The sequence below is a fragment of the Mauremys mutica genome, chromosome 1 (assembly GCF_020497125.1).
Source record: "Mauremys mutica isolate MM-2020 ecotype Southern chromosome 1, ASM2049712v1, whole genome shotgun sequence".
In the NCBI taxonomy this organism is placed as follows: domain Eukaryota; kingdom Metazoa; phylum Chordata; order Testudines; family Geoemydidae; genus Mauremys; species Mauremys mutica.
In genome coordinates this window covers 150,067,199-150,080,046 of record NC_059072.1, presented here as the reverse complement: position 1 = coordinate 150,080,046, position 12,848 = coordinate 150,067,199, and the positions used below count along the sequence as shown (strand labels likewise).

General features: G+C 42.6%; 1 protein-coding gene across 1 annotated transcript in view; it reads left to right on the top strand.

The window, feature by feature from the left end:
• Nucleotides 1–318: 318 nt before the first annotated feature.
• The window catches only part of LOC123356462 (transient receptor potential cation channel subfamily V member 6-like), a 40,926-nt gene continuing 28,396 nt past the window's right edge, over nt 319–12,848 (top strand). The window contains exon 1 of the mRNA XM_044999741.1: nt 319–446. Coding sequence (XP_044855676.1) covers nt 319–446 — 128 coding nt within the window. The remainder of the gene's footprint in view (nt 447–12,848) is intronic.

Genomic DNA, 12,848 nt, shown 5'->3' with positions numbered 1-12,848 from the left:
TGGGGTGGGTTATTTTGGAGATCAGCTCGCTGCTCCGTTTCATTCTGATGGCGTGGTTCAGGATGACCTGCTAGCCAGATGTGCTTACTGTTAGAAAGCTCATTTTTTCCCCCATTTTCCTTTTTGAACTGATACATCTGAGCTAGCTGCGTATAGGCGATTCCGGGCAGAGTTAATAAGCGGTAGTTGGGAGAAGAGAGTCCGCCGAGCCATTCAGTGAGACTGCCTTAAATCTTTCTGGGTGAGGGTTGCTGGCTTCTGCTTTGGTATAGAAGGCTGCTCCAGCTGAAGAAAAGGAGGAAAAAGGAAAAAGAAACAATGGGATTGCCTCTGCCTGGGAATAGCAAACCTTTCATCCAGCTCTGGAACAGGCTCAGACACAAGTTACAAGGCAAAAAATACTGGGCTCGGCGTCTGGATGAAATCCATCTGCTGCAGCAGAAAAGGTACGGTGTCGCTCAGCCTTCTTGCCTTTTCTCCTCCACATGCTGCTTTCTTTGTTAAAGCTTGTATGTCTCTTTGCCCAGGCCTTTCTGACGGTAGATAAACCCAGCGAGTGCTTGCAGCACTTTTCTATCTGTCTCTCAGATTTTTGTAAGGAGGAATATCTCTGGACTTCAAATTTTATCTCTGCTCATCGATTAAATGAGTTTAGTGGGTCTCAGTTTCGTCCCCATGAATGCAGTGTGTAAACCTACTGCATAACTGGACACAATATGCAGTTTCTGCTCAAGAGGGATGCAGCGCTAGAATAGCAGGGGGTGTGTTAGGGTAAGAGAGGCATTGGCAGAACTGTGTGAAGGTCCCAGGACTGGAATTGCCAGGGAGAGCTCTGTAGGGCAGTATTGAAGGGAATCGGGACAAATGATTGTAGTTCCCAAGGCTGGAATAACAAGGGGCTGCAGTATAGGTGTGGGATCCACTGACACATCTGTGTGGGGAGCCCAGGTAGAGATTAGCAGTTGGGTTGCTGGAGATCAATATTGAGTTGCATGTTCAAGAACTGTATGTGTGGAAACACACAGCATATGTCTGCATTATGCCTGCCTGTGACTAGTAGTATCTGCTCCTTGCTTTCACAAATACTGATTTCACTCCCTTAAAAATATGTCATTTATTCTCTCTCCAGCTGCCATTCAGAAAGGTCATGTCAATATGAAAGTGTTTTTGTGCAAAACATCTTATGAAGCATCAGCATGAAATTCATGTACTTGCTAATTGTGTGTGTGTTAGTGCTGCCCTAACTGCTTGCTTTGAAAATATGATGGCTTGTTTCAGAGGAATTGCTTCCTACCTCCCTGAAGCCCTTTGCCTTTCTTTTCTCCCTGAGCACTGTGGGTCCAAATCATTGTTATCCTGCACCCTGCACAGCCACTTGTGCCAAGAGGGTATAAAATGCTACTGGATCAGACTGATGTTTTGCACCCACTTGGCACAGGCATAGGTGACTACCCAAGGTGCAGAGCAGCAATGGGCTTAATCTTCTTCTCCAGGGGGAGTTATAGGTGCTCAGATCTTCTGTCTGTATGAAGTATATTGCCCATCACCATCTGTCTGTATGAAGTATATTGCCCAAGCTCTTTGCTGCTGAGGGTGCCTTTCTCTTGTTGTATGAAGAGATGCAGCTGCATTTCAGCAATGAGGATGAAGTGTATGCTGTGCATGCTCAGTTTGTGGAGCTGTGGGATCTTTCTATAACAGACCTTTATAGAGATGACAGTCTTTAGGCTGATGTGTTGCACACCTTCACTTAGAGATCTCTAAGATCTTCTGAGAGCTCGTTTTTCATAGTTGCCTGTGAAAGCCCTCTTCATACATAAGTTCTGAATGTTCATAGAGATCCAAACAGCTCTTTGGCTTATCCCTTCCAAATGCACACCCTTGATAGTTGTGAGGGGATGTGAACATTCCTTCATACCCCTTCTATACAGCTTATGTCACTTTGGAAGCAATATAAGCAACACTGGCATACAGTAAAGTCCCCACAGGGAGTTATACCGGCATAGCTATAGCAGATGCACTGTGTTAATACCGCTAGAGTTCTGCCAGTCACTTTCCCCATGGAGAGAAGCCCTGAGTCTCATCTTTAAACCTTTATTCTCTCCCTTTATTATTATTGTTATTATTATTTGTATTAAAATAGCAAGACCTCACTGTGCAATCAGAGAACAAAAAGATGGTCCTGAGAGCTTAATCTCCTAGCTGCTGAATAAGGTGCCACTGAATTTGATCAAGCCTTTAATACAAAATGTTACAGAGAGGTAATATTACAGAAGAGAGAGAAAATTCTTTTAAAGGTAGAAAAGTTTTAAGTCATAATAGCCTGTAAATTCTCTCTCAGAAATAGGGCCAATATATAAACCTACCCATTCCTTTCAATAAAAGCTCTGTCCAGTGCAGCTTATAAAGTGTATTTCTATTATCTTTTTTCTCCCTAAATATATCTAACCCCTTCCTTTGGGGAGAGGGAGGGAATGTTTTACAAGGAGGCTGCTTTGTGGATTTGAGTTTTGTAATCCATGTATAGGCAGAAATGAAGGGAAACCAGAAATCTTCTGATTTGGTGACTTACTCATTGAACTGTCCCTAGAAATCTTTCACTGCTCAAAGTTTTTGGAAAAAAAAACTAGTGTAAGCCAGCCAGTGAGGCTTGCACTGCATTTGGGTAATTTTGTTTTTGCAGTCTTGGTGGTCAGATACTGTCCCGGACCATTCTTGATTAACTTGTTCTACCACTACAATAGAAAACACATACTGGATAGACAGTAATACTCTCCTTTTCCTTGCACTCCAAACTATCCCATTATAATCAGTGCTGAAACTAGTGCAGAATTTGGCTCTCTTTGTCTGTCTAGTCCACAAACCTATCTCGGATAGCAGCTGATTTTATAATTTGCCTTGTTGTGTAATAGTTGTATGATGGGACAATAACAGAATTTCTTCCTGATCTCTTCCAGTTGACAAGCAGAGGAATTGAGAGCTGTAGTAATTTCTCATGTATGTCCATCCTTCTTTGAATCTTATTGAGCTATTTCCACAGTTTAATCTTGCATTATATAACAGTGCCCACAGGGGTGACAGAGTGTAGCAAACATGACAGCATTTCACACTGAGAAAGAAGGGTCTTTGAGTTCACTTTTCCTCTCCCTTGACATTCCTTTACTGCTAAGCAGCATTTCCTCCCCTGCACAGCATGCAACTGGGTATGGGATGCTGGGAACTTGGCAGCTCACATCCATGTGTCTGCTTTGTAAGATTGTCTGTGGAGGTGAACTCTGAAAATTGCATAGGATTTAGGTGTATTACCTTATAAAAAGCCAGTATAAAGGAGATGTGCAAGAATGCAGCAATTACCATCCCGTTAATGAGCCACCCTGTGAAATGGCTGAAAAGAATTATGGAGGAGGTGGAGGGCGGGGAGAGGTGGACTGTAGCATCAGGTATGAAACAAACAATTTGGGTTTATGCCAAAAAAGTTAATAATGGATGCATTGTTTGCATCCTGAATAGTGTAAGAGGTGTACAGAGAGAAATGCATAGAGCTGCACTGAGTGTTTGTGGATTTAGAGAAGGCTTATGACAGTGTTCCTAGAAAATTGTTCTGTATGTACTGGTCAGAGTGCTGGCCAATGAGGAAGAGAGAAAAAAAACTACTTCACACTCCCAAAATGGCAACGCTCAGGTGGACACCGGACAAAATGAGAGCTGATAGTCTATGCAACAAAACAGTATGAGCCATAATGCAGATAGGCCCCATCATGGAAAAGCTGAGGGAGTATTAACTGAGATGGTTGGGTCATGTGAAGCAATGAAATCTGAGATATGTTGGCCAGAGAGTACAAGAACCAGTAGTCATGGGACGAGGACCACGAGGAAGAACTAGAAAAAGGTGGTTTGAGATGCTGAAGGAAGACATGAAGAAGGTTGGTGTCAGCTTGGAAGAAGCACTTGACAAGAATGCTTGGAGATAAAGAACAAAAGTCTCCAACCCCAACTAATGGGACATGGTAAAGGCGAAAAAGGAGAACTGATAAAAAAGCAACATTTAGCTTGGGATTTTAGCGAGCTAGGAGCTGAAAATAATTCAGATTAAAATAATACCTATTTTACCTCATGGAACTTTGTGAGGCTTACCATAATTAATTTATGTGTGTGAAAAGTCTTTGAGATCATCACTTTAAAAGCACACTAGATATTAAAGGTATAATTATAATTACATGTAAATGGCATGGGGTGTTATAAAGATTCTATTGCCATGAGTTTGGGACAACCTGCATAACTTGCAGAGAAATATGCAGGTCATTCTGAAGTAGTCGCAATAAGAAGTTTATACCCCTCTACACCACCAAGTATCTTGGTAACGTACATATTTGCCTTAGTTTACTGGGGAAGGGTGGTTGTGTAGCTCTTTAGTCTCAGATAATTCAAAGGGGGGTGGCAATCTAAGGGGAATCACACACCTACAGGAACTTGGTACAATATCTCAAGTATAGCAGCAGTATTTATTTTATCTTAGCTGGCTTTCTCCAGGATAAGTAATAAACTTATACAAATTCTCTGGAATCTGCTTATAGAAACTATGCCAGAAGACAGTGATTCTCAAACTTCTGTGCTGGTGACCCCTTTCAAACAGCAAGCCTCTGAGTGCAACCCCCCCCCTTATAAATTAAAAACACTTTTTTATATATTTAACATCATTATAAATGCTGGATGCAAAGTGGGGTTTGGGATGGAGGCTAACAGCTCGCGACCCACCCATGTAATAACATCACAACCCCCTGAGGGGTTCTCACCCCCAGTTTGAGACCCTCTGCCATAAGAGAATTCCACTGAACACCAAAAAAAAAAAAATTCCAATACATAAAACTTCAGTATGCAGTGCAGGTGAGGAGTTAGAGCAAGTGGGTGACTAGGAACCAGGACAACTGGATTTCTTTCCATTTCTTCTACTGACTCACTACGTGACTTTGGCTGGGAAAATCATTTCACCTCTGCACGCTTCCCACTTGCCCCATCTGTGCCATAGGAACAGTAATGCCTATTGTACCTCATGGAATATTGTGAGGCTTAATTAATTAATGTGTGTAAAAGGACTTTGAGATCATCTGTTAAAAGGCACAAAAGGAATTAAAGGCATTATTATAATTACATGTAAATAGCATGGGGTGTTATGAAGATTCTGTTGCCAAGAGTTTTGGGACAACCTACCTAACTTGCAGAGAGCTATTCCAGTCATTCTGAAGTAGTCGCAATAAGAAGTTTATACCCCTCCCACCATCACCGCATCTTGGTAATGCCACATATTTACCTTGGTTTATTGCGGTGGGGTGGGGGTGGGGGTGGGGGAAGATTGTGTGACTCTTTAGTCTCATCCATGCTGTTTTTTTCCCATTTGAAGTACTTTAATTACTATGTACTCCGTGTCATAGCTGTATGAAATAAACTCAGCTTTATGTTATGAGATTGGATGGCTCAGGATCTGTGAAGGGATACACAGAGACTTTTGCCCCTAAATCAAGGATCCAATCTGCCCTATGCTGGTGGCAACAATAGCAATAGCATTTTTCATCTGTAGATCTCAATGCAATTTACAAAGGAAGTTGGTAATGTTTTAGAGATTGAGAAACTGAGGCACATGACTGGCCAAAGGTCACCAACAAAGCCAGAAACTGAACCCAGGTTTTCTGAGTACCACTCCAGTACTCTAGCCACTAGTTCACAGTGTCTGAAAGTTAGTATCAGCCCTTGGCTTTTCATTGGCTAAGTGAAATGATCAGTGACTTAAGGCCTAAATGTGCCAATGAGTTAGAGCTGCATTCCCCTGGAGTCAGTCACAGTGTTTACAGAACACAAATGGCCTGTCACTCCATTTGCTGGCTGTGTGATAGGCACCGCTCTTCTTACATCTCCTTGTCTGCACCCCAATGAAAACATTAGGCCAAGATTTTCAGAAGTAGTAAATAAGTGACCTGATTTTCAAAGGTGCTGAACAAGCAGCGCTCGCTGAAGTCAGTGGGAGGTATGTGCTCCACACCTGTGAACATTAGTCCTCTTTAAAAAAAAAAAAATCTAAATATGGACTTAGGAGCTTAGCTCTACTCAACCAAATTTTTTAAATCTTCGCCTTCATGTTTTCTCTGGGAACGGAGTAGAAGAGCTTCTCCACCACAAGCAGCTGTCAGGGAAGTGGTGCTGTTCTAGGACTGGCTGGTAAGGTTAATGAAGAAGACCTGCAAGGAAGCTGTGTGGGTCCTGTGATTCAGATCTAGCTGGCTCTTAGTGAGAGGGTTAAGATTTGTGTTGAAGGATGGGAGATAAGTTTCAGAGAACAATTTAAACTTACTATTGTCTTGGTGAATATAGAAATGATCCATGATGAATTGCTGGCCCAGCTTTAGTCTCTCAGTACACACTTTAGGTCCCCTAGTGGAGGAGTCCTGGGATGTGGTTTCTGACTGGACACTATCCCTGGGGAGGAGTTTCTGTTTGCAAGCAGGGTGGGTAGTTTAACCTTCAAAGGGGGGGAAGCCTTCGTTTGCAACTTCTTGTCTGTAAGTATTTGTAATTAGTAACTCAGCAACACAATGAGTTTTATTTATTCTGAGTTTTATTGCTACACTTTGTTTTCACATATTCAGGCTGATAGGCACCTTAGAAATACCTAACCATACTTATTGTAACAAACCTGAGGCCACCTAAGATTTCAAATTTGTCACTGTGCTGGAACACTATGGCTTTTTGGTGCTTACAAGTGACAACAGGAATAAAACATGGATTCTTAGCCTCCTGCCCAAAAGCACAAGCCCCAACACTTGAACTACAGGAGAATCTCTGTTCGCATCAGAATGGGGTCCTACATGCAGTCGGGCTGTTCTCTATCTCTCTCTCTTTCTCTCTCACTCACATGCAGTTCCCAATCTTTTTGCTTGGAGCCTCTGTTCCAAAGCATTGAAGTTTGGGTTCCCCGTCCTTTAGTCCCATGTCTCCATGTCCCAAATGGTTACCCAATCATCTACTCTCCGTTCTTTCCCTTCTCATCTTGGCTTTGTAATTGAAAAGTAGTTTTGCTCCTTTTCATATTTTTTTTGCCTTTCTCATCATTCTCTACCTCACCTGAAGGCTACATGCTGCTGGACAAGTGGAGGAGGGAGTTTGGTGGTAGCAGGGAGGAGGGGGAGGGGTGTCTGTTGGTGATTTCTTAGTGCTGAGCTGCTTCTGCTCTCATGGCTGTGCTGAGGACCATGGGTGCAGAGGAGTGAAGCTTGGGCCAGTGGGCTACTTCTGAATCTGTGTGTTAGCCCTGTTTACGTTAGAGCTGTGCATGGTGTTACATGCTTCCACAGGAGCAGGGGGTAAAGGCTGGTAGGTTTCAAGATTCTTGTCTGATGCTTTATCTGCAGCTGTCAGAGGTGCAGCAGGAGTGTGGGGTGGATCCAGCATCAGGGAGACCTCTCTCTGCCCTTGCTGCTCCTCTTTTCAGATCTCATCCTTTGGACTAGTCTGATGCCCCTGTGGTGAGCCCGGTCTCAGGTGTAAAACCCCTGACTACACACTAGCAGGTTTGTTTCATTTCAATCAATACACTGGCTTTGCAAATATAAATTCTTTATTTTCAAAACATATTCTTTCCCTCCTTATCCTGTCAGCCAGGGTTCAGCTTGAAAACTCTTTAAAGAACTGGCTAAGAAACTGTCAGTACAGCTGGAAGCCACCCCCTCTTGCGCCTTAGCAGAAGATGTTTGTGAAATCCCGTGTTTGGAACCATTTCTATTAGGAGGATATAGTGACTCTCCCAGTCAGTCGTTGACCCACATGCTCCCATCCTCGCTGTTTCCTGTTGGGTTTTCCCTTGCTCCTTACTTCACCCCCATCCAGCCGATGAAAAACAAAGTGACTTCTGCAATCTATTACTGAGTCATTTACTAATAATTGTATCCAATAAATACTGCATAGCCTTGATACACAGGACACACAGACTCAAGGAGCACCTGCAAACAGCCACATTCCTTCCCTCCCTACAAGGAATCCAGTTTAAGTTTCAAGATCTTCCTCATTGCCTACACTACACTGTGGAGTGGGGGGGGTTGTGCTTCCTTATAGCTTAGGGGATAATCCCAATGCAGTCTTATAAAGGGGTGTTCACTAATGAAGGACAAGTTTCAGCAGGCTAGAAATCCTGTGCGGGAACTGGTTTCCCTTTGTGAAATTCCCTGTTCTTGCCACTGGTCAGACCAGAAATACGCATAAACAGTCTTCCTGTCTTCCAATCATGTAAAGTGGAGCCAGAGGAGGCAGCTTAGTGAAACAGGGAGTAACAATTAGTTAGCATTTAAAATATTCCAAAAATAATTAATATTTTCAACTGGCCCAAGGTTTGGTGACTTTTTTTGGTTTGTTTTTCACATTATCTGAACTGGTTCACCCCCTTCCTGATATTTACACACTTGGAACACTGCTGTAGCTTATAAAAGTCTGGTTCATAATTATAATTATATGGTTTGGATGACAGCCAATTTCCCCTGTTGGGTGCCAGAAAATTAAATGAGGATGCATGTGGAGCAAGTATGTAGACCATGGCTTTAGGAGGTAGGTGAAGCTGAGGTAGTAAAGTTCAATGATTACAGAAGGGAAGTAGATGTCAAGGTTCCTAGACTAAATCGGGACTGTCTCTATAAAATTGGGACATGTGGTCACCCTCGTTCTAGTCCTGGCTGAGCCACTGATTTTCCTGTGGGTAAGTCCATATTTTGAAAAATGGCCACTGATCAGGGTGCCCAACTCGAGACCCCTAAAATTAGAGGATATTTTTGAAAAAAAAATTGGCCTAATCTCTATAAAATGAGGATAATAATTAATACTTGGCTGGCTCTCAGAGGCTTCATTAGTAGTTTGCAAGGGGTATACAGATCCTTGTATGAAAGGTGCTACAAAAGCTCATCTGCATCCATGCCTTCCCAGAACAGTTTGTTGCCCAATCCTCCCTTCTCCTGCAGTTCATTCTAGCAGTCCAAATGCCTTCTTAGCCATGTCCTGCTTTGGGGGGGTTAGACTTTTCCAGGAGCACAAGATCTTCCTGGGCCAAAATCCTAACAGCACAGAACTACATCTTGCTTCACTTGTGTTGAGTCCTGCAGGTTATGTTCCTGGAGTGTGATTTCCTGCCCCCCTTGTCTGGTCCTAGCCATAATGTCATCAAGTCCACCTGCTTTAAGCAACAACATACAGGTAGGCTAAACAGAGCATTCCTGTAACTGAATATTTGCACGGGGTCAGAAAGACACGTACAAGATCACACTTTAACCACTTCCTGGTTTATTCAGGATTGTTCCCCATAGTCTGTTCTCCAGGACTTTGTTCATCCTTGTTTTCAATAACTCAGGCAATGAGGCTCACACTGCTTCCTCGGTGACAGGAAATATTTCCTGATATTCAGTAGGAAACACCTCTTTGTTCATTTTCACCACTTTATTCCAAGTCCTATCTGTACTCAATTCCTCCCCTCCCTGCTGTTTGCAGCCATCAAATATGCGTAGGTAGTTACACACACACACACACACACACACACACACACACACACACACACACACACACCTTCTTAGTTGTGACTTAATCAAACTATTCATTTTTCCACTTATTCTTCTAATGTTTCCTGATTTTTCTTTCTTCTCTGAATTTCCTCCAGTTTGTTGATATCCTTCTGGCACAGAGATACCCAAAATTCAATGTCACATTCCAGGTGTGACTAGATGAGAGAATGAAAAAGTATATTTCAAAAGAGCTTTTAGTTTCAGAGCTCTAAGGTGGTACTACCAACAGAAAGACTGAAATAAAAAATTGCATCAAGAAAAGAAATCTGATTTTTACACTTCACATCTCCAACTTAAAACATTAGTTTCCTTGCAAGTTCCCTGTTAATGGCGTGGTGTGGACTTTCATGTCAGTTCTCCATTCAACGGGTTGTTGAGAGACCCCGGCTGTGTGCTACTTCTCATCTCTGGGACTGCCCAGACTAATAATCAGAGTGGGTTGCAAGGTGATTTTTGTAAACAAACAAGGCAACTTCCTTCCATTATGATTCGACGGACTGTATTATTCATCAGTAGTCTGGTGACTGACCATGGGTGTATTGGTGAATATGTTCTTGAGTCCCAAATGTTTCAAGAATTTTAGAATCCAGAAATTCATCCTGCAGAGTGCATAGTTCATTATCAGCTATTTCTGTATTTAAAATGGTTTGGTCATCCCATCAGGGAGTGGAAATGATACCATAAGACTTAACAGTATGTAACACATTGGCCACTTTGTAATGCCCCACCATGGGCCATCAGGAGCGATAGAGCTACTTAAACTAAAGGAGAAGTTTTGCTAGATGCTAATATTAGTAGTTGGTTATCCTGTGTGGACTACCCACTCGAGGCTCCTCATGAATAGTGAAGAGTTGAAGAGAACTGTATGCAAACACTGCATAGGCTGAAATTTGTTCCCATAAACCACTGATTGAATACATTTGCAGAAACCAAGACTGGGTATTGTATGATTCACAATCAGAAAATGGATAAACTCATTGAATAATGTGTTCTGACAAATTCCACCAGTTCTATTAACAATACGAAGCACCTTTTGTTTTGTGCAGCACGTTTCATACAAACAGAGCCCTGAACCCACAGAAACCTTAGAGCTAAATAGCAAACCATGGGAGATGGAGGAAACCTAAGGGTAATAGACTTGGGAGGTAACATTAAAATTGTCCCAAACTCTATGATTTTGATTTACAGGGGTTTGTGCCATCTTACTTTCATTTTGAATTTCAGGCTACAAGGATCTCCACCAACAGTGGTTAGATTATGAGAAGAGACAAAAGAGGAGCCAGTGCCATATAAGAGACAAAAGAGGTTGGATTCTGCTCTCACATCAGCATGACTCTGGAGTAACTCCACAGTCATCAGTGGCATTTACTCTCACTAGTACACCAGTGTAAACAAGATACAATATGGCCTAAGGCCTCTTTTAGGTAAATCAAGAATAAGTGTAATGAATACATTACACAAGTGTAGAGATCAGACAAAGTTACAGAGTTTGGATCCAGACTCAGATCTAAATTGGAACTTACCCAATGAGGATTTCATTACCAGTGTTGCCAGATCTCACAACGTCATCATGAGTTTAGTGATACTCAGTCTTTTGTCTTAAAGCTCCAGCTCTTGGAGTCAAGTGACTCTGACAAACTCTGATTTCTTTTTCTTTCTTTCTTTTTTTTTTTTAAGTAAGTTTCTAGGCCTTGTGGTTGAGGAACTAAAAAAAAAACATGTTCTGAGTGCACCTCAAAGGCTCAGAAATCAGGAAGGAAAAAAAATTCCAAAATTAGTCTTTACAAAAATGATGATTTTCTGGATGTCTGATGCATGATTTTTGAACACTTGGGGTTTGGCAATACTAGGTTCTTGTTTGGGTCTGCGATATGGAGGCACGAAAGTTTCAATTCTGATCCAAACCTCATCACAGTGTGAAGGGTTTGGGTTTGGTTATTTTGTTTTTAGACCCAGGAGACATCCGACAATGTAATAATTTGGTATAATGGGGAATCTTCAGTCCCATCTAGTGAAAAGTTAAATTTAAAACTCTGCATATGGGGTGGAGAGCGGTGGGATAGAGAAGGGAGCTTGCAAAGGGCTTGGAAAGTGACTGGGTGAGGGGAGACCAGCTTCTTCTAGTCCTCTGTATGCATTTGTATTTCTCTGTGTGTGCTTCTTTCATTCATTATCCAGAAAACTGTGATCATTAACCCTTCAGTCTCAGGGCTCCTTAATCCCCCTGGGAAACCGGATACTTCTTCCTTACAAATGGGCCTGAGCTTTAGCCTGTCTCTGTCACAAGGTAAACCTTTTCCTGCCCCCTCCTTCAGAGACTGAAGCCCACATTGTAGGGTTAAAGTAACACTCCTGTTGACTATCCTTGACCCCTTCCTACTGAGATTCCCAAGGCTGGATAGAGCCAGCTGCTTCTTACCCTCAGGTTGGAGGGACACAGGGCAGGATGAGATCTTCAAGGGGTGGCCTGTGGAATTTCCCCAGCCCTCTAGAGAGGTGGAGGGGCTGCACTATGACTCATTCCTCACACTCCCCCCTGCAGCTCCAATGAGTGCAGCAGTTCTGCCTTGGGAAGAATACTGGCTTGGCAGCCAACCATGCTTGGGGCTGGTGGCGCTTTCAGTTACTACTGGCTAACTCACTGAGCATATTTCCTCTTTTGCTTGTTTCTCAGAATGTTTCTTATCATGTTTGCTAATTACTGAATGTAGATGTTGCCATAAGACCTAAGACCATTGGTCCATCTAGGCCAGCATCCCACCTCCTTCTGTATTGGATCAGATTGATGATCCTCCTCGTCTTGAATCAGCAGTGAGCTACTGTACGTGAAAACGGCAATAACAGTTGGCAGAGTGGGCCTGCAGCATCCCCCCACCAGTTCAAAAATCCTGAGACCAGCTTAAAAAATATGAGATGTTTTAAAATAATACATTTGGGGTTCTTTTTCTTTGCCTCCTGGCTTTTGAACCTTTAGGGGACACTTGGGTCATGTTTTAAACTCTTCCCTGCAACGATGAGGGCTAGAAACTTGCTGTTTTAAAATCAAATACTGAGAATTTCACATCATCATGTGCCTTGCAGAGCTGGGGCTATAAGAAAAGAACCAAATATTGCAAGACTGGTGATAAAATTGTGGGAGTTGGCTGCACTCTCTTGGCAAGGCTCTGTGAAGTTCAGGAGATTGATCTCATCATGGGTTCCTGCCATAGGTGAAACCCAGGGTACTGTGCGGATGCAGGTCCTTAGTCAACCCAAACAAAT